This window comes from Sus scrofa, chromosome 1, assembly GCF_054392235.1.
Source record: "Sus scrofa isolate SSC_HxYL_T2T_F1_AM1 chromosome 1, Sscrofa_HxYL_maternal_Yorkshire_Landrace_v2.0, whole genome shotgun sequence".
Taxonomy (NCBI): Eukaryota; Metazoa; Chordata; class Mammalia; order Artiodactyla; family Suidae; genus Sus; species Sus scrofa.
In genome coordinates this window covers 123,805,878-123,828,533 of record NC_139383.1, presented here as the reverse complement: position 1 = coordinate 123,828,533, position 22,656 = coordinate 123,805,878, and the positions used below count along the sequence as shown (strand labels likewise).

The following is a 22,656-nucleotide window of genomic DNA, read 5'->3' as shown; positions in this document are numbered from 1 at the left end:
CCCTTTCCCAGCCTCTCTCTGAGAGTTGCTGAACCTCAGCACATCTTGAGGCTTCTGTCTTTGTATTCAACTCCTTTTAGCAAACTTAGAGTTAATAGAATTGCCAGAACAGATGCTGACTCACAGATAATAAAAAACTTATGCTCTCCAGAGGAGACAGTTTGAGGGGTGGGGGATGTGCTTGGGTTGTGGGATGGAAATCCTATGAAATTGGACTGCGATGATCATTATACAACTATAGATGTGATACATTCATTTGAGTAATAAAAAAAATTGCCAGAACATTTAAACGGTCCACATGCAAGACCCAGAGTGTTGGCCTGAGGGATGAGTTAAAATATACTTCATTTATTTAAGAAAATCATTTAGGTTCCAGTTCTTGGTGAGGTTTCTGCAGGGAAGGACCTCATCAGGTGAAATGCTCATGAGGGCTCAGCTTTCTGCAGTAGGATGACAGCCTCCAAGGGGGTCTTGCAACTTGAGGGGAGTAGATTTGGCCACTGCCCTTCTGTGAAGAGTGTCCCAGTTCCTTACAACAGGGACAAGAGGACGGTTCCTCACAACAGGGACAGGCTGACCTTGGGCAGGTTTCAATGACGGTTCCTTGAGGCCTCATGAGTGTCTTTAAGCAGGAGGGTGTTTTTCTGCAGCACCAGGGAGAGGGGAGGTGGAGACAGGCCTTGTAGGTCATCCAGAAAAATCACAGCGAATTCACATGAAGTGTGTGAAGAGAAAGTGTGGAAACTTAATTGGGTGGAGAAGGAGTCAAAGCCTTGTTCTGGCCATAGGAAGTGCAACAGAACAGCCTGGTCTGTGAGTCATGGTGTCTGTGCCACGTTGGACATAGGCTTTGAGCTCCCCCGGAGGAGGCAGGATGCCACCGGCTTATTTCCCACCTGTAGGAAGAGTAACCAGATATGATGGTCAGTAGTCAACAGCAGCTCCTAACTGGTTGTTGTTACTGTTTTGGGACTCTCTATCTATAAGTAGTCCATTCATAGTCATTCGTTCATTAGGTAGATATTGATCAAGCATTTCCTTTATGCCGGGCACCATACTGGACTGTGGGGATCAAGTGGACAAGAGGAGCAAGACAGATACAGTTCAGTCAATCACACGTATAGATATGTCTTTCAGTTGTGATCAGTGCTTTGAAATGGAGTGGGAAGAGGAGGAAGCTTCCTTGAGCACAATAAGGATGGAGAGCTGAAGGATGAGTAGGAATTCACTAGGTTTAAAAAACTTGCAGAATGTTCCAGGCAGAGGAAACAGCATGTGCAAAGGGCTTGGGGCCAGGAGGGAGTGTGGTTGGTTCAGGGTGTTGCATGAAGGCCAGTGAGGCTGAACTGTGAGGGACAACAGGAGGTGTGGGGTGAGAGGAGAGGAGAGCAGAATAGGGTCCAGCTCATGCAGCCTTGGGTGCATCTTAAGGACTTAGATCTTTTTCCCTAAGAGCAGTGGAAGTCATGGAAGACTTTTTTAAAGGATGCTCCGAGTGCACACATGAGTGTGTGTGTGTATGTGGGACAGGATCAGAGTCCTTCTGTGGAAAAAAGTCTGCTCTGGTCTTTACAAGTATGCTAGAATGCCCTGCAATGGTGTGTTCATGCTGCCTGTTAGCTGAAGGAGGAAAGTTTGGTATCTCATCTGATAAGGCTATTATAATGTCTTCGTGCTAGAAATACCTTTTAGACATTTATATGAGTAGAGAAATAACCTAGTAAGGTGCTTGTCTGTCTCCCCAAATGGAATGAATGTTCTGAGATCTCTGAACCATCCATGGACACCATCCAGAGGCTGAAAGTGTGAGCAAGGCTGGAGTGGTGGCCACTCACTGAGGGCCAGTAACCACGTGCATTTCCAGGTGTGGGTATGGTCAACCCACAGACCTGGGCAGAGTGAGGAGAAGGGGCTATTTTAAATATCCAAGGACAATTGCAGCCACTTTATTGCAAATAGTTGAATCTCTAACATCTGAAGGGAAAACTGCATTCATTGTATTATCAGAAATCCTACTTAGTCTGTGTTACACTTTTTCTGATATTCTGCCTCTAAATTCTGTCTGACGAATATTTTTCTAAAGACTTGCCAAGATCATTAAGTAGATTTCTACTTGGTGGAAAAACTTGGCACTATTGTTTGATCATTCTAAGCAGAAAAGGGAGCCTGTCATAAGCTCTAAATCCATTACGATAAGAAGCAGTGTGAAAACAGAAGTATCTACAATGTCAAAGCAAATGACGGTATATGGGGCATTTATGATTGCCAGCCTCTGAGATGACCCCCACCCCAGTGATCTGTGCTTTCCTGGTACTCCTGGTCCTTTTGTAGTCCTTTCCCACGTTAAATAGGGCTGCTCTGTGTGACCAGTAGGGAATGGTAGGGTGTGACTCCCAAAGCTAGGTCACGAAAGAAAGACATTCTGGCTTCCACCCGGCTTCCTCCTGAATTCCTTGCTCTGGGGAAAGCCAACTACCATGTTGTGAGGGCCCTGAAGCAGCCTTTGGGACATCCCACGTGGTGAAGGAGTTAGGGCTCCTGTCAATAGCCATTTGAGTGTGCCATCTTGGAAGTGGACCCTCCAGCTCCACTCAAGCCTTCAGATGCCTGCAGCTTTGGCCGCATCTTGTGGACCAATCTCATCAGAGACCCTGAAACAGAACTACCAGAGTCACTTCTAGATTCCTTGCCTTCAGAAACCCTGTGAGATAATAAATGTGTACTATTATTTTAGGCTGCTGAGTTTTGGGGGTGATCTATTATGCAGTCATAGATAACAAATGCAGCATTTTGACAAAACCGTCTCTTTGAGCCACATTGCCTTGTAGCCACTGACTCGAGCAAGGCTGTAGCTAGTCCTTGTTTTGCTGAACTCTACCTGTTAGGTGATGTTCTCCCCATTTTGAAGGAGGGACCAGCTTATCTTTTGTATCCTCAGCACTTAGCAGCATGCTGCACAGTATTCTTTGTATGAATGAATCCGAATGTGTAAAGAAGAACACTGACATGGTTTAAGGAGAGGTCAGGGTTCTAAATCTGGCAATGCTTTTATTGATCTTATGGAAGACTCCTAGTCCTTCCCTGTTTCCTTTTCCATCTGTTGTAAGTGGATACTATGATTGTTATCAAAAACAAACCCCAAATGCAGGCATATGTGTATGTTTGTGCGTATATAGACTATCTCAGGAAGGACACAAAGGGATAGTGATTGATTTGGGGGACAAATAGGAGGAAAGAGAGCAAAACTTTTGAAAAACAGTACGTAAAACCTGTTATACTCTCAGAACCCATCCCATGTACAATGAAAGGGGGTGGGGTGCTGATCTGTACCTCCCTTAGGCTCAGAGAAAGCCCTGCATGTAGTTGCCTATGCTTACTCTTTGTCCTTGGGGGTCCCTGTCTCAGTTTTGGCCTTCACTTTCCATCTGCTGCCCAGGTCTGTGTCCACAGCCACTGTTTGGGCTCAGCCCTTGTTACCTTCAGCCTGGATGGTTTCAGCAGCCCTCTCCCTGTGTCCTCTCCTGGTTTGGCCCTTCTACCTGTTGCAGGTTGGCCAGCCGCTAGTTGCCCACCCCCCGCCCCCAACAACTCCAGCTGCAGGGTCTGGCACAGGCTGCCTCCCACCCACCTTTGTGACTATGGCCCTCACTCTTGTCCATGATGAGCCTAGTTCTGGCCACACAGAGCAATTCCTGGTTCCCTGGTAGAAATATGTGCCCTGTCCTCCCATACTTGCCACCTCTGGGCCTCTGATTTGCGATCTCGTTCCATCTGAAGTCCAGTGTGGTATGGTAGACAGAATAGAGATCCTTTCGGGAGTAGTGGGTGGGACGTATTTTTTTTTTTTTTCTTTTTAGGGCCGCTCCCGTGGCATATGGAGGTTCCCAGGCTAGGGGTCGAATCAGAGCTACAGCTGCTGACCTATGCCTCAGCCCCAGCAATGCAGGATCCTTAACCCACTGAGCCAGGCCAGGGATTGAACCTGCATCCTCATGGATACTAGTTGGGTTCTTAACCCACTGAGCCACAATGGGAACTCCTGGGGGGACTGTATTTTATTTCATTTTATGGAGTAATATTGCACAGAATCTTTTCAAAAACTGAATTTCTATGTAGCAGTTGCCAAAATACCAATCCTCTCTCTTCCTCTCAGTTCCCGCAGCCCCCTCTGTGTTCTTGGGAGACGATCTATGTTGATGGTTCTCAGTGACTCTGCTTGCTGACCCTGGGAGACATTGACAGTGTCTGGAGACATTTTTGGTTGTCATAACTGGGGATGTGCTACTGGCACCTACTTGGTGGCAGCCAAGGGTGCTGCTAAACATTCTGCAGTGCACAGGGCAGCACACACCCCTGCCACACACATGTGTTTCTATAGAGAAACTGGAATCTGTATATACAAGTGTGTGTATATATTTATGTGAGTATGTGTATACACACAGTGTGACTGCTGTGTGACCTTAAGCATCATTGGTGAGCAGTAGACTGAATGGCTGAGTTTTTTTTTTGTTTTTTTTTTTTTTGTTTTTGCTTTTTTAGGGTCGTACCTATAGCACATGGAAGTTCCCAGGCTCGGGGTCCAATCGGAGCTACAGCTGCCGGCCTGTGCCACGGCCACAGCAATGCCAGATCTAAGCCAAGTCTGCGACCTACACTGCAGCTCATGGCAATGCTGGATCCTTAACCCACTGAGTGAGGCCAGGGATCGAACTTGCGACTTCATGGTTCCTAGTCAGATTAATTTCCACTGCTCCACGACGGGAACTCTAATGGCTGAGTACTTTTGGCACCTTCACCTGTTATCCCCAGAATCCTCTTCTCTCAGTTGGGAAAACACCACCAACAGCCCCTGTCTCTCAGGGTTGAACGTACTCTGGCCTCAGTCTGTATTTTCTGACTTGCCCTCCTGCGTCCTTCTCCCAGACTCCCCCTGTATTCCCTGGGCAGTCCCCCTGCCTTCTTTCCTCTGTCACTCTTGCTCGGATGAGCTCTGTAGTCTCTAACATCCTTCACCACCCCTGTGCTTTGGTCTCCACACTTAACACCCTGGCTGTCCGGCAGGGCTGAGCTCAGATGCCTTCTTCATGTGGTCTAGCAGCTGCCGCCCTTACACTTTGCGATCCCCAGAGCCTTTGTTTCTCCCCTAGCATTTATTGGGGTTTGCTTTGCCTATGTTTTATTCACTCAGCTCATGAAGATCATGCCAAAGCCAGGGGCCCAGAGATGAGCAGAATGGTCTCTGCTCTCTGCTGTTCCATCAATGCTGCCAGTTTGGCACATGGAACAATGGCATCCAGGTTTGGAGAGGCTTTTATACAGCATTAAAGAAAAAAAAAGAAAAAAAAAAGGTGTGTGTGTATATATATATATATATATATATATTTTTTTTTTTTTTTTCCTCCATGTAGTCAGGCCAGGAAAACTTGCTAAGAGGGAGTGAGGCTTGGACTGAGCCTTGGGAGCAGTGAGAGGAGTGAGGTGGCTTAGGGGTGGGAAGGGCATTTAAATGGAATGTCAGAGCATTAGGCTTTTGGGATTGTTCTCTCCTGAGACTTCAGGGGTGGCCGTTTTCCTTGCTTATTTTTGTACCATCCATACTCTTACCCTAGGCAGTTAAAAAACTTGCTTGTTAATTCATTCAACAAATGTTTTTGAGTGCTTTCCATATTTGAGGTACTGAACGGACACAAATGGGTTTAGCCTGTTAGTGGATTGCAGGCTAAATCCATCTGGATTGCAGTGGAAACCATTAGAATAGTAGGTGGCCTCTGCAGTGAACAGATGCGGTTTAGTGAGGTTGGAGTGACAGATGTAAGCGATGTGTTCATTGTGACCACACGTTAGGATTCTGGAAATGTGTGTAAGGCAAATGTAATGGAAAGCTCCTTCTGCCCCAGGGTCCACTAGGGAACAGAGCTTGTGTGAGGCAGCATTAGAGCTTGGTGTCATGAAACACAAAATAAAAAGCAAGGTGTTTGTTCCATAGGGTGATTGCAGCAGATTTCACGGTAATGAATAAGGTAGTGTTGTTTTGTCAGTTGTAAGTAGGAGTTGGGTCGGGTAGGGGGCAGGGGAGAGGATATTCCTCCCCTTGGAAATTCCAAAGTGGTGGATGGGTCTTATCCTTGGGGACTTAGACAAAGGGGAGCACATGGCCAAGTGCACATATTTCTCATTTTGACACTTCCCTTCATTTTCTTTCTCTGTGTTAAATGTCTGCACATGTTTCTCAAGTGTGTGGTCCAGAGAGAGGAAATACTGGCTGTGTTTGGATTTAGGGACCCTCTGAATCCACTTCTAGTGAGAAAAAAGGGCTGCCCGTGCTTCAGAGACTTGTTGGAATAAGACTGGGAATAAAGTCAAGCAGATAAATGACAGAGCCCAGAAGAGGTGGTGGTACAGGTGAACGTGATCATATTTGGGGACGATGTGGCCTAGGAGGATATTGTCTTTTCCATCCCTGAATTGTTTAAGAGCCTAAAGATGTCTGTTCTGCACCAGGGAAATGGCTAGATGACAGCGCGGGGAAGACTTAGATGTCGGCAGATTTAGTTGGAAAACACTGAGTTCTTCATGGCTTTGGAGCAAGAGCCAAGACACTAATAAGCTCTGGAAAATGGGCAGTGGGTTGTCCTGTAGCGTGCATATGAGGAGGCTTTGAGTCAGTTGGGTTTATAAATAGGACCCTGAACTTGAGTCCAGCATGTATGAAGCCCAAGGAGCACGTGCTGTTTGAATTCCACATGCTTTCTGATCTATGGGGTGTCCCCTGCCTGGTTAGGCATTTTTTCTTCCATGTCTCTAAGCCTGTGACCTTGTGTGAGAAAGTTCCCACTGCTGCTCCCGTATTCGGTTTCTGAGACCTCAGGATGCCAGGCAGCTACCCTGCCCGCTGGGTTTCCTTTCACTTTTCCTGTTATGGGCAGCCCCTTGCAGCCCCAACTCGCCGCTCTTTCCCATGTTTGCCTTAGTGACCCTTCAAGGCAGAAGCAGACCCTGTGCTGTGTACCGTAAACTTCTTGCTGCTGCCCTGGGGAGAAAACGTGGCTGGCAGGCAGTGAGCTCTGCAGCTGATTCAGGTCCAGAGGAGAACCAGGGTTAATAATTTATAGTTCCTCGGTGCAGCCACCGATGTTGACCTTGACAAAAGTCTGGTGGAAATTAGTCAGAGCCTGGCCTGGCATTTAACTAACAGGATAATATGACAGAGAAAGAACTCCTTGCTGAGCAGTTAATCCTGTCTCCGAGTTTACAGTTGGCATTCACACACATCCGGTCCTGTTTGCATCCAGAGTGGAGAACTGTTTGCTCACCGAATTTATAAGTGTTCATGAGACAGAGATGTCACACAAGGTCACGGGGCCTGCTTTGTGTGGAGCTGCTCATCGTGGCAGAAGAACAAAAGCCTCATTGATGGAGAAGCCCTGCAGGAGAGGCAGGCGCCCAAATCTGGGCTTAGTGGGAGTGGCAGGTGAAGAGGCTCCCCACCCCACACCTTTTATTTTAAATCCACAGCCCCTTTTCTTGAGCTGTTCTGAGTCTTTTGCCTCTGGTGCTGGGAGAAGGTTAAACTGATTAAACTTCCTAGTGTAAAGTCAACAGCACTGCTGCTGCTAGAAGGTACTTGATTTGGGGAAGTAGAATTTGTTCTCTCCCTTCCCTGGAATGAAACCAGGCTCAGGGAAATAGCGAAATTAAGAGTTGTAGTTAACTATTGAATCAGCCTAGGCTGCTAACAAACACAGGGAGATTCAAAGTGGACTCTTCCTTGCTAGAGAGTTAACTAAATGCCGTGTTAGGTGTGCTATGGGATTGTGCTGCTCCTCTCACCCTCCTATTGAGAGCTTCAAGGTGCTGGGGACATCTTGAACCCATCTCCTCCCTGAGCCCTCTAGGAAAGTACAATGATTTGGTTTGAGATAGGTCTAGAAGATAGTTTCTGGGTTCCTGGTCACTGCTTTTTCCGATACACCGTCTGTCCGGCACTTGGATGTAGCCAACAAATACATGCTAAGTAGACGTGTCCTTTTGGGGAAGGCAGCTGGCCGGGGATGGGAGTGTGTGGAGAATGGACCTGAAAAACAGAGCAAGCCAGCAAAAGGAGAGAGAGAGAGAGAGAAGAGTAAGGCTAGGAGCTAGAAAGGAGAGTGCTGAGGCTGAAGCCCAGTGCCTAGCTACAGAGGAAATCAGCATTAGAAACAGGCAGGAGGACACTTGTAACTGGAAGTGTGATGAGTGTGGCGCGGTGCATTGGGCGCAGGAGAGAGAAAAGATGTGCAGGGGGAGGATGAGAGGGTTGGGCGGTGGTGTGATAGGGAGCGGGGAAGCTGGAAGCATCAGGAAGTGAAAGACAGAGCCTGGAGTATGAGCCATAGCTCTGGAGGGCAAAGAGGGCAAAGAGAGGAAGGATGGTTCTGAGGCACTAGAGGGGGACAGCAGAGGGTGGAGGATAAGCCTTGAGCTATGTGTTAGGCCAGGTGGGAGCTCTGCTCCACAGGTGCTGGTCCTCAGTTACCCTAGATAAAGAGAAGTCGGTGTTGGTTTAATTGCAATATTAGACATACATGGTTAGTAAATAAATGACTTTTTAAATAAAATGTGAAGTGTGAAAAATTAAAAGGATAAACTAAAAGAAGATGAACTTTGCCCCCCTGGCTCCCCCCCCCCCATGGATAATCTCTTTGCCTCTTGTTTCTAGGGACTTGCTGTTGATAGCATTGAGTATGGGTATGAAAATATGTGTTGAATTTAATGTTTAAATGAGTTACAAATGTCATTTATTTGTCTGTGGAAAGTAGGGCTATGGTCCAGTGAGATGTAGTGGCTTCTTTTGGTCTTTGGGTAGGAGTTTGAAGAGACTCTTGGAAAGACATCAAAAGAAGAATTTAAATGACTCAGGTCCCATCCATGAGAGTGAAACTAATACTCATTAAAAGAGAATTTTAGCCTCTAGCTAAGAATTTATACAGCCTTTTAAAAAGTAGATGACACAGTCTGTGATCCCAGTGATCCATCTGTGAGCCAGTGGCATTGCTTGTTGGGTCTAGGATCTTGGTGCTCCTACCAGCTGGCTTGGGGCCATCTTCCAACTTTGAAACCACTTTCTGTGATATGTCTTCAGAGGTTTCCTATTATTCCCTCCAAATCATTCCTTGATGAACAGCACTTGAAAAGCCTTCCATTTGTATCTAGACATTATCAGATCAACCAGTAGTGTACTGGTAGTTCCAATTTTTTCTTTTTTTTGGTAGATTCCTTGGGATTTTCTACATAGACAGCCATGCCATTTGCAAATAGAGATTGTTTTACCTTTTCTTTGGATCTGTATGTTTTTTGCCTGCTTTCTCTGCTAGGTATAACTTCTAGTACTGTGTTGAATAAGAGTGGTGAGGGTGGGCATCTTTGCATTGTTCCCAGTGTTAAGGGGAAGGCATTCAGTTTTTTACCATTAAATATAATGTTAGTCGTAGATCTTTTGTGGATGCTCTTTTGTCAGGTTGAGGATGTTTCCCTGTAGGTCATAGTTTTCTGGGAGGTGTTTTTTTTGAATCATAAACAGGTGTTGAGTTTTGGTAAATTCTTCTTTTTCTGCATCACTGATATGATCATATTGATTTTTCTTGTGATTTTCAAATATTAAACCAGCCATGCACCCCTGAGACTATCTCCACTTGACCCTATTGTATAATTCTTTTTATATATTGTTGAATTCTCTTTGCTAATACTTTAAGCATTTTTTGTCTGTGTTCATGAGAGATATTTGTTCATAATTCTTTTCTCTCTCTCTCTCTTTTTTTTTGGTAGTATCTTATCTGGTTTTGGTTTCAGGGTAGTATTGACTTTATCAAATGAATTGAGAAGTACTTCTTCCTCTTCTGTTTTCTAAAAGAGATTGTATAGCATTCATTTTTGTTTCTTCTTCAAATGAAGTGAAACCATCTAGGCCTGGAGATTTCATTTTGAGAGTTTTAAAATTTTGAATTCAATTTCCTTAGTAGTTATGGGACTAATAATTATCAAATTATATTTTTCCTTTTGGGTAAATTGTGGTAGTTTGTGCTTTTTGAAGAGTTGGTCCGTTTCATTCAAGTTGTCAAATTGATGTATGCAACGTTGTTGATATATTCCTTTGTTATCCTATAGATGCTTACAGGGGATGGAGTGACATAATCTGTTTCGTTCCTGATATAGATAATTTCTATTTTATCTTCCTTCTTTGTTAGTTTTGCCAGTGGTTTGTCAGTCTTACTGTTCTTTTTAAATAACTAGTTTTTTATTTCAGTTTTTCCCCTATTGTTCCTATGTTTTCAATTTCATTGATTTCTGATTTTATCTTTATTTATTTATGTATTTATTTTGCTTTTTAGGGTTGCACTCAGAGCATATAGAAGTTCCTAGGCTAGGGGTCCAATTGGAGCTACAGCTGCCAGCCTACAGCACAGCCACAGCAGTGCCAGATCCAAGCTGTGTCTATGACCTGCACCACATCTCATGGCAAACCTGGATCCTTAACCCACTGAGCGAGGCCAGGGATCAAACCTGCGTCCTCATTAATACTAGTCGGGTTCGTTACCTCTGAGCCATGGTAGGTGCTCGTCTTTTCCAGGTTCTTAATGTGGCAGCTTATATTATTGAATTCAGACTTTTCCTCTTTTCTGCTATAAATATTTAGTGCTATAAATTTCCCTGGGAGTACTGATTTAGCTGTGTTCCACAAATTTGATATGTTGTATTTTAATTTTCATTTGAGTCAGTATATTCTTTTTTATTTTCCTTGAGGCCTTGTCTTTGATCCATAGATTACTTAGAAGTGTATTGTTTGATTTCTAAGTGTTTGGATATACTCCCATTACCCTTCTTCTATTAATTTTTGATTGGATCCCACTGCGGTCAGTGAACACATTCCATATGATTTCAGTTCTTTTACATTTGTGCAGGTTTGTGTTATGGCCCAGTATTATATTCCATGAGTTCTTAAAAAGAATGTATATCTTACTAGAAAAGCATTTTAAAATGGCATAAGAGCCCAAGGTAGGAAAATATAAATAGATGTTTCGGATCATAGTTTTGACAGCACATGTTTCTCCTCTTTCATGATATATTTGGAACATCTTGTGCTGGACGTGTATAGAGCATGCTGCTGTGAATGAACCCATAGTCTTTCATGGCATAGCACAGCCCCCTGGACAATGATCCAATAGGGATTCAGCCACCTGCTGTCTCTTTTGGTGCCCCAGCCTCACTGCACTCTCCTGATAGCCTGGTATTCTCCTTCTAGAGAAATCAAAGAACCTGCCAAGATAAGTTGGTAGACCAGGCCGGACTCAGGGGAGGCAGGAATTCAAATTCATGAGCATCTGAGTCAGGAGACTAGAATCAGAAGGAGAGTGAGTCAGGCCCAGGGCCCAGGCTTCTTGGGCTAAGGTGATGACCTTGTTGAATCAGCTGTCTTCCTGATACCCTGGGGTTGGGTTGGGCTGAAGTCTGAAACTTTGTCTTCCACAGGGCTTGGCTGCCAGACAGAGCCAAGAAATTTGGCCCAGGTCAAGTTTCCCCACCTTTCCTATACTAAGTGCCTGTCAGAAAAATATAAACCAGACATTTTAGGGGTCCATGACTCTGTTTGTCTCTGTGGAAGCTGGAATGATATCGTTGCACAAGGTTGGGGAGAAGGTAGTGAAGGGAGAGGAGAGGAAGGAAAATAACTAACAGGATAGTGGGAGTGGGATACCCTGAGCTGGAAAACAAGGCAGACATTGGGCTTTTCTGGAAGAAGTTAACTATGCTTATGACCAAATCCGGATGATTCTCCCTCTTAAGTCAGTCAGCTCACTCCTCTTCTTCCCCATTTCTACCATCTAAGCCCTTAAACTGGAGTCTCTGCTCATGCCATGGTTGATGGAATGGCTGACCCTCAGATATTTACACCAAGTGATGGGATGAACATTGCGGGCATTGAGGGATCCAGAGGAGGTCCAGGCCTGGGCAGAGTGGTGAATGGGATGAGGACTGCCGTTGTGTTCACCTTGAGTCTGACTGTGTTATATTTGAGGGGTGTTGTAGACATCCAGGAGAGAGGTCTCTGACACAAGAGAGAGGCTGGGCTGGAGCTCCCAATTTTAATTGGCCCCAGTGGACACTTACAGTGTTAAATGATCCTAAGGAAGAGGCTGTTTGAATTCTGTCCTAATGTTGTAATCCCATTGGGAGGATATGTTCTAGAACTTTGTACTGAGGTCACAGCATTTGTAGGCCTTGCCCTGCCATCTGTGCTTGAGGTTACTGTGGAATTAATTCACTTATTGGGTGTTGTTTTTCCCAACCCAGTTCAACTTGCATTTCTGATACAATGGAAGCTTTTAATGGAAGGAAGCTTTTTAGTTGACAAATAGTCCTAAAAGTCTTTCTGCCAGCACAATCACCTACTAAACTCTGATTGCACAGCAGGTAGAAGAGGCCAAGATTAGATCCTCTGGTATGTGTGTATGTGTGTGTGTGTTTGGGGGAAAAGGGGTTGACTTGGCAAATTCATATTTATTGTAAAGATCAAGACCACTTCTTCCTGGCAAATGAGTTTTTCCAAGATGGGAAGTGGGTTCCAAAAAACAACTTTTTCTTTCTCTTCTTGTGTTTATCACCTTCTTGGCTTATTTTACCTTGAGCCAGCATTACTTGGTTTCAGGTATACAAAGCCAAAAATAAATTATTAAAGAGGAGAGTTGGTTTCTTTTTGTTTTTCTGGGCAAAAATGATACCGGAAACATTTGGAATACTGGGTTAGAATGCATTTTTTCCCCCCAGTGATTTTAGGCAGTCTAAGTGTTTGGAGTTCTCTCTTATTGGTGATGGTGTGTCCCTGGATGTTACCAAATAAATCTGTTTACTTGAATTTTCTTTGTGTTTACATTGCTGTACTTTTTAAGAAAGGCCCAAGATTGAGGCCAGTATCTCGGGGGATGGGATGATTAGAATCGTGTTTAGTTGCTAGCTTTGTAGATGATGCTGTTATTAAGAACCTTACCCTTCCTGGCTCTTCTCATAAAATGTGCAGGTCTAGAATTAGAGGTTAGAGGTCATGTCTTCTGCCCAGATGAATGAGAGTTGGGTACAAGCTCAGAAACTGCCAGGTATGCTGGCGGGGGGAGGGAGTTTGAAGATGGCCTTTTTTTTTTTTTTTTTTTTTTGGAAAATGTCTCCAGTATTCTCTAATCTTTGGATATAGTTTCAGAGTATATGACTTGTACAAGTTCATTGTGGACAGATGTTTTCCTTCAGGGTAGAGTCTCTGGGTCATATGGTAACTCTATATTTAATCGTTTGAAGGATTGACAAACAGATGTTGAAGGTGGTTGCACCATCTTACAGTCCCATCAGCAGTGTTTGAGGATTCCAGTTTCTGGATATCCTCCCCGACAACTTGTCATTACTTATCTTTTTGGGTATAGTCAGCTGGTCAGTGTGAAATGGTATTTCATTGTGGTTTTGATCTGCATTTCCCTGATGGCTAATGGTGCTAAACACCTTTTCATGTGCTTGTTGGTCCTTTGCTTATCTTCTTTGGAGAACTGTCTATTCAGATCCTTTGCCCATTTTTAAATTGGATCATCTTTTTATAATTGAGTTATAGCAATTCTTCATATAGTTTAGTTACCAGTCTCTTAATATATCCATAATTTGCTAAATGTTCTGTGGCTTGCCTTTTCACTTCCTTGATGCCTTCTTTTGAAGCACCCATATTTTTAATTTTCATGATGTCCAGTTTATATATTTTTTCTTTTGTTACTTGTGTCATATCTAAGCAACCATTGCCCAAACCAGCATCATGAAGACTTACTCTTTTTCTAAGAATTCAATAGTTTTAGTTTTATAGTTTTATCAGTTACATTTAAATCTATGATCCGTTTTGAGTTCCTTCTTAAGTGTGGTGTGAGGTAGAGGTCTAACATCACTCTTTTGCATGTAGATGCCAGTTTTCTCAGCACCACTGCTTTTTTTTTCTTTCTTTTCTAAAGGGCCACTTCAGTAGCATATGGACGTCACCAGGCTAGAGGTCAAATTGGAGCTACAGCTGCCAGCCTACACCACAGCCACAGCCACTTGGAATCCAAGCTGTGTCTGGGACCTCCACCACACATCATGGCAATGCCAGATCCTTAACCCACTGAGTGAGGCCAGGGATCGAACCCACGTCCTCATGGATACTAGTTGGGTTTGTTACCGCTGAGCCACGATGGGAACTCCCCCCAGCACCATATCTTGAAGAGACTTTTCTTGCCCCTTGGAATGGTCTGAACACCATTGTTCAGGTGTTCTTTCAAAGCCCCTTACCATCCAAGTGTAGTAGTGAGGCCTGGCCACTTACCCTAAAGAGAAAGACTGTTCAAACCAAAGGAGTTTGAGATACTGCTACCTGCTAAGTTGCAAGTGAGGATTACCGCTATCCCAAGTAGGAAAATGAAATTGGTTACTGAAAATAAAAAGGGTGCCATCTTCCCTGAATGTCTGAAGATAGCATAAAACATTCGGACCTTGCTTGGTATGCAACCTTACTGAGGTCACTGGGTCACCTGGAGAGATTTGGAGTCTGGGCTATCACACATGGGCAACAGCAGATCCTTGGATTAGTGAGAAAAAGGAAATGAGTATAAGCAATAGGAAGCAGGGATTCCTCATAATGGCTTTGTTCCAAAAAAGCTGTATGGCCTCAGGCATGCTACTTCATCTTCACCCTGCACTTTCTCCTCTGTCAAAGGAGGGCACTGGATTAACAACCCCTAGAGTCTGCTTTTATTTTTTATTTATTTATTTTTTAGTTCTAATGATTTTCATTTTTTCCCATTATAGCTGGTTTACAGTGTTCTGTCAATTTTCTACTGTATAGCAAGGTGACTCAGTCACACATACATAATATACATTCTTTTTTCTCACATTATCCTCCATCATGCTTCATGTAAGTGACTAGATCTAGTCATCATAAGTGACTAGATCCCAGGGCTATACAGTAGGACCTCATTGCTAATCCATTCCAATGGCAATAGTTTGCATCTATTAACCCCAAATTCCCAGTCCATTCCACTCCCTCCCCCTCTCCCTTGGCAACCACAAGTCCATTCTCCATGTCCACGATTTTCTTTTCTGTGGAAAGGTTCATTTGTGCCGTATATTAGATTCCAGATATAAGTGGTATCATATGGTATTTGTCTTTCTCTTTCTGACTTATTTTACTTAGTATGAGAGTCTCTAGTTCCATCCATGTTGTTGCAAATGTCATTTTGTTCTTTTTTATGAATGAGTAGTATTCCATTGTGTATATATACCACAGCTTCTGTCAGTGGACATTTAGGTTGTTTCCATGTTGCAATGAGCATATGGGTGAGTGTGTCTTTTTCAAGGAAAATTTTGTCCAGCTATATGCCCAAGAGTGGAATTGCTGGGTCATATGGTAGTTTTGTAGCTTTCTGAAGTATCTCCATGCTGTTTTACATACTGGTTGTGTCAATTTACATTCCCACTAACAGTGCAGGAGGGTTCCCTTTTCTCCATACCCTCTCCAGCATTTGTTATTGGAGGACTTATTCTGACTGGTGTGAGATGGTACCTCATAGAAGTTCTGATTTGCATTTCTCTAATGATCAGTGATGTCATAACATCCACTTTTACATTAAAGTTCCATGATGCTGGCATGTTTGAAGATGTTGTTAACATGGTCAGGCTTTGGAATTCCCGTTGTGGCTCAGCAGAATCTGACTAGTAGCCATGAGGATGAAGGTTTGATCCCTGGCCTTGCTCAGTGGGTTAAGGATCCAGCATTGCCATGAGATGTGGTGTAGGTCGAAGACGCCACTCAGATCCCGAGGTGCTGTGGTGTGTAGGCCAGTGGCTACAGCTCCAATTCAACCCCTAGCCTCGGAACCTCCATATGCTGGTGGGTGCAGCCCTAAAAAGCCAAAAAAAAAAAAAAAAAGAAAAAAAAGAAAAACAAACAAATAAAACATGGTCAGGCCTTGTTGTTAGAACCATGTTATAAAAGCCTACCTGGAAGTGCCAGAGAGTAAAGAAACATTCAGAAGGAGTATTCTCATGTACACACAGTGCTGCAGATGTCTCAAAGGGACACAGCCTGAAAGAACTCCCAGTGGCCAAAGCTGGAACAATCTGAGCAATAAAATAAAAGAGTATTGGCTTATAACTCAGAATATTGGGTTCATACTGATATAAACAAATGAGTAAATACATAGGGGAAGCATAGACAAATCTTTCTTACAGAAGAATTCCAAATTATAAAGGTACTTTGCTTTCAGGAAGGTAGAGTTTATTTATTTATTTAGGCATATGGAGGTCTCCGGACTAGGGGTCTAATCGGACCTATAGCTGCCGGCCCACGCCACAGCCATGAAGGATATTAGCCACATCTGTGACCTACGTCACAGCTCACGACAACACCAGATCCTTAACCTACTGAGCGAGGGAGGCCAGGGGTAGAAGCCGCCACCTCATGGCTCCTAGTTAGATTCGTTTCCGCTGCGCCACAACGGGAACTCCCTCAGGAATATAGAGTTTACCTCCCACTTTTTAAGTGTGGGCTGCACATAATGACTTCCTTCCACAGAGTACAGTTTGGAAAGAGCAGGGGAAAGGAGTGACTTCTGGGGGGAGTGGGAGTGGGGTCAGTGGAGAACCCTGACAAACACTCCCTCAGCCAGGTGATCAAGGTCAGCATCGTCAGTGACTAATACCAGGGACCGCATAGACCCTTGCTCGATACGTGATGAGAATGGCACCCGACCTCCGTGGTCTTCTTCCCTAAAACCTTGAGGAAAAGAAGCAGGAAAATCCCAATGGAGGGACAGTCCGCAGAACACCTGACCAGTACTTCTGTTTTCAGGGTCTTCAAAACCAAGGAAGACATGGAGACATGATGACGAAATATAGTGGGGATAGCCATGTTGAGATTCTGGAACAGAAAGAGGGCATGAAAAACTAGGGAAAACTAAATGAAGTATGGACTTGCATTAATGATAATGTGTCAGTATTGACGCAATAATTATGACACATGTACCTAAAGTCAGACACAAGAACAGAGGAAACTGAGTGTGGAGTATATGGGAACTTTGTATTAGCTCAGCAACTTTTCTATAAAACTGTTCTAAACTTTTCTTTAAAAAAAAAAAAAAAAAAAGAATCTACCTGGTGAGATCGTCTGACACCCAATTCGATGAAGTCGTCTCTGAATGGCCTCCTTCCAACCCTACCACTTTCTACCCTGTGCCCCGTACACACCTCTGGTATCACTTGCACACTGCAGTGCAATTAGTTTAGGTCTTATTTGCTCTACTAGACTGTGAGCTCCTTGGTCATCTTTATGTCCAGCCTCTGGCGCATAGGAGGCACTGGCATGTTTGTTGACTGATGCAGTGAAAGAATGAACAAATATTTCAAGCATACTCCTCCGTGCATGACCTTTTGTTGTTATGGTCACTATACTCAAAGATGCCCACATTGCTATTCAGAGGCAGAATAGTAACTGGATGATGAGGCCATGATGCAGGAAGAGAAAGAAAAGCCTTTTCTTTCCATTTTGGAGAACAGAATGACATTCACAAGGAGATTGCCAGTAGAAGTGCTCTAAACATGTGTTCATCCCAACTGGGATTCACATGATACTGGTGGGACCAACTCCCCTTACTCCCTAACCCAGCAGCTTCACACCCAAGTATTTCTAGTTAAGAGACTTTCATTCTCCTTTTTTGGGGGGGAGGGGGGCCTCACTTAGGGCTTAGGGAAGTTCCCAGGCTAGGGGTCAAATCAGAACTGCAGCTGCAGGCTTTCACCACAGCCACCGCAATGCCAGATCTGAGCCATATCTGTGACCTACACAGCTTGTGGCAATACTGGATCCTTAACCCACTGAGCAAGACCAGGGATCAAACCCACATCCTCATGAATACTAGTCAGGTTCTTAACCTGCTGAGCCACAGTGGGAACTCCCATGTCCTCTGTATCTTTGAGTCTGCTTTTTTTTTATGTACACTAGTTTATATATTTTTTGGATTCCATATATAAGTGATATCATAGCATTTGTTTCTCTGACTTCACTTAGCATAATGCCCTCTAAGTCTATGTTGCTATAAGTGGAAAATTTCTTTTTTTAATGGCTAAGTAGTATTCCATTGCATCTCTTAAGGTGGAAGTTGGAGGATCTGATCCTCTCAGTGGGCACAGAAAATGAAGCTTGACTTCATTCTTCAGAGGTATCAAGTTCATTTCAGAATTACACTCCATTCCTACCTACTAGCACTGGGCAAAAATGAAGGGCTGCCAGGCTTTAATTTGCAGGGGATATTTCTGGGAGCAATAGGGTTTGCAACTTTGTGTACATCTTGACGTATTTTGCAGGATGAATCTGAGGATGCTTACAAAAGCACATTCAGCAAAAAAAAATAATATAAAAGAACATGGGAAATGAAAAATAGAGTTAATACTGAGGGTAGTGGAGACAAAAGACAGCCCAACCATGTAGTCCAAAGCTCCTGAAAGTGAATTAACACTGTGGTCCTGAGATTTCTGGCAGTCAAAGTGAAAAAAGAAACTTGATCTCTGCCATGATATTTGCTGTCCATGAGGGGGAAAGCACCCATTTCCTCAGGGTAGGTAAAGGCTTTTTTGCTGTATGATTTTGAAAATTATACCCATGTTTCTTTCCTAGCCTGGGAGTTACAGGGACTCTGTGAGCAGAGAAAGGAGGTGGATGCTGGGATCCAGACGGGCCCACATCTGTACTTAACTCAGGCTCATAGAGCACTGTTAGAGCAGCCAGTCATTGCCCTGGAGTCGTGAATGGCCCCTTGGGTGGCTATGGCATTTTGTTTCCAGATTTTACTTCCTTATTGAGGATTATGGGAGCACATCAGTCTTCCTGCATTAGTGAGAAAAAGGGACTAGTAAAGCAGCCCTATAAGGACGTATGAATGTTTACGATTTCTGAGATCTGGCTTGGCTTCAGGAATAAACAAGGTGAGGAAAGTACCTTAATCTGGAACTAACTCTTTTAATGATGAATTCATAGTTTTAAATTTGCAATGAATAAAATTTGCAGGTGATAAAGTTCAATCACATTGATTCTCGTGTCCTTCTTTAGAAAATATTAAAAGTTCATGGAGTTTCCGTCGTGGCTCAGTGGAAACGAATCTGACTAGCAGCCATGAGGATGCAGGTTCGATCCCTGGCCTCGCTCAGTGGGTTAAGCATCTGGTGTTGCCGTGTGCTGTGGTGTAAGTCACAGGCTTGGCTCGGATCCCATGTTGCTCTGGCTGTGGTGTAGGCTGGCAGCAGCAGCTCTGATTAGACCCCTAGCCTGGGAACTTCCATATGCCACAGGTAGGGCCCTAAAAAGGCAAAAAGAAAAAAAAAATAAATAAAAGTTCAAATAAGAGTTGATGTAGGAGAGGATCCCTAGAAGTCAGAAAAAAAGTCATTCCAGATCATCAGATTATGTTTTCTTCCTTTTGGCAGTGTTACTAGGCGAGGAGATTGGGGTTACAGACAGATTTGGAAAGTTTTCCAGTGATGGGTGGAAGACTCTTGGCCTAGTCCTGTTAACTTGTTTTCCATGAAAAAGACACAAAAAGCACACTTAACCAAATCTGTTAGGTGACCCAAGCCAGCAGAGAGAGCCCAGCTGCTAGATGATAGACCCAAGGTTCAGAATAGTCTGAACAGGCAGTAGCACTGGTTTAAAAGTCAACTCTATTAAACTGAAAAGAGATAAATGACATCTCTTGTTTCTTGTTCTTTCGTATGTGTGGAATGCAGGATCCAAGGCTTAGTGGGACTTTTGGATGACTCTAAGCTCCACAGATGTATTCATGTGTATAAGTCAACATGCTGTCAAACTTTGTTTAAAAAAATTTTTTTTAAATTGAAGTACAGTTGATTTACAATGTTGTGTTAATTTCTGGGGTACAGCAAAGTGATTCATTTATAATACAATTATATATGTGTGTGTGTTATTTTCTTATATGCTCTTGGTGTGTGTATTCTTTTTCACATTCTTTTCCATTATGGCTTATTACAAGATATTGAATATAACTCCCCATGCTATACAGTTGGACCTTGTTGTTTATTTAATGTATAGTAGTTTGTGTCTGCGAATCCCAAACTCCTAATTTATCCCTCCCTCACCCCCGTTCCCTTTTGGCAACCATAAATTTGTTTTATGTGTCTGTGTCTTGTTTCTGTTTTGTGAATAAGTTCATTTGTATCATATATTTATATATATATATATTTTTTGCTTTTTAGGGCCACACCTGGGGCATATGGAAGTTCCCACGCTGGGGGTGTATCATTTTTAGATTCCACATATAAGTGATATCATGGTATTTGTCTTTCTCTGACTGACTTTTCTTAGTATTATAATCTGTATATCCATTGATGCTGTTACAAATGGCATCATTTCATTCTTTTTTATGGCTGAGTAATATTATATTGTATTTATGTACCACATCTTTATCCCATTCCTCTGTTGATATTTGGATTGCTTCCATGTCTTGGTTATTGCAAATAGTGCTGCTATGAATACTGAGGTAACATGATGTCAAACTTGAGAATCCTTTAAGGGACTGTTTAGTGGATTCAGGGAGATTGCAGATTCTTAAATTGCATTCTTTTCATCTGCTATGGTTATAATAGATACTTGGTAGCTTTCTCCACTCGGGTTTTCAGCAAACTGAATATTTATGGAGTTCCAATTGTATATGTGACATTGGTCAAGGTACTGTAGCTAAGAAGAAAAACAAGACATGATCTTGATCCCAGTAAGCTCAGGTTTCTCTCCTTATCATGTGCAGGTGATGGATGATGTCATATGCCACTGTTGTACCCCACAGTATTCATAAGAATGAGACAAACAGTAATCACCCAGAGAGATATGCCAGAACACTGACTGGGGGTATCAACTTGAAAACCACTTAGATCAGTTTCGCAAGGCAAGAAAACTTAGGGTCCAAAAACCATCACTTTTATATGCCTGTGCTCTTGCCATTTTAAAATGTTACATTTATAGGCACACCTAGTGACTCGTTTTAAAGGCATAGCCATTCCATGTTTTTTTGTAACTGGATACTGTGCGAGTGAGAAGGAGGGGTTGGGAAGGATCTGTGTTCCGAAATGGAGGCCAGAAAGCTTTATTGATGATGGGAATACAGAGGGTTCTCTTTCTTCTATCATCTCTAGCTCTCTGCTGCAGCTCTGTTGAAGTCTCTGGTTTGAAAGAGCCCACCTCTGCCACTGCTCTTTCTCCTGGTCCTTTTTTCCCCTCTGCGCCTGGATGCAGCACTTAACACCCTTCCCTTGTCAGCAGCTTATAATAAACTGCTCATATACGGTTAGGCCATTAAAAATAGAGGTAGAAAATTTAAAAGCATTAGTTAGGAGTTCCCATAGTGGCTCATCGGAAACGAATCCTACTAGGAACTCTGAGGTTTCAGGCTGGATCCCTGGCCTCCCTCAGTGGGTTAAAGATCCAGCGTTGCCATGAGCTGTGGTGTAGGTCGCAGACGCAGCTTGGATCCTGCATTGCTGTGGCTCTGCCGTGGGCTGGTGTCTACAGCTCCAATTAGACCCCTAGCCTGGGAACCTCCACATGCCGCGGGTGCAGCCCTGAAAAGACAAAAGACAAATAAAAGCATTAGTTGGGATGAATGGATTGTATTTTGGGAAAGGACCCAATCCCATGAGCTGTCTGTTCTTTCTGTTTCAGGCTAAATAAGCCTGATTCTTCATTTTAGAATGATTGCAAACTGGTGCGTGTTACATTTTCCATCCAGGACAACTGGACTATGTCTTTTTCTGTTCATTCCCAGCCCCCATCCACTTGGGAGTCACGGCACTCAGCTGGCATCCCATCCAGGAGATTTCGGCCAAGGGTGTTCCCTGGAAACTTGAGCGTCTAGGCATGAGCTCAGGCACTGGCAAGTCTGCCATCCCTCCAAATATCCCCATGTGCTTCTTGTATAATACTGACTGTCCAGCCAGGAGGTAGCGCCTCTCCTCTGGAAGCAAGCACTCTCTCTCTGCTCTATTCTTTGGGATTCATTGCCCATCCCTTGTACAGCAGGGGTTGTGAAGGTGGTTGTCATCACCTCTTACAGTTCTTCCTTACATTTACCCAGGGGCTTTGTAGGCTGGAGGATCTGTTCTTGTAACTCGGTGATACCCTGTGGGTCGCTCCTTAGAGATCCCTGAAATAGCTTGCTTATGTGACCCTCGAACCACCTGTCAGCAGGTGCTTGGCACGATGTCATCAGTATTCTTGCTTTCTCAGTCAGCTTGTTAACCACCGAGACGTCCTTGTCGTGGTCTCATTACCAGCTTCCTCGTAGCTTGTCAGATGCAGGGACTCTGAAACCTCTGCCGCTATTCATACCTCAGGGATGCTTTGACCTGTCTTGCTAGAAAGCCTCCCTGCATGTCAAGGATTCCTCATACCTAACCCTGCTGATTTCTTTCAAATCAAACATGGTGAAGCCTGAATTTCTGGTTTTATACCTGTGGTGACTCTGAAAAAAACAGCATTACTCCGCCCTTTTGACCTGGGAACACCACCAAGGAGAGAAGGAAAGGATGATGGTGAACACGATCGCTGGGGACTGTCAGTTT

The 22,656-nt window shown here is 43.7% G+C and overlaps 1 protein-coding gene across 12 annotated transcripts in view; it reads left to right on the top strand.

Moving 5' to 3' along the window:
- CGNL1 (cingulin like 1) overlaps positions 1-22,656 on the top strand; it is a 204,447-nt gene that overhangs the window by 126,331 nt on the left and 55,460 nt on the right. The window contains exon 9 of one of the 12 annotated variants that reach the window (XM_084969098.1): positions 8,341-8,497. The exons of the other annotated variants lie outside the window; for them this stretch is intronic. Within the exon in view, the coding sequence (XP_084825224.1) occupies positions 8,341-8,375 (35 nt within the window). The 3' untranslated portion in view covers positions 8,376-8,497. Of the gene's footprint in view, positions 1-8,340; positions 8,498-22,656 lie in introns of those variants that run through there. 12 annotated transcript variants of the gene reach the window in all.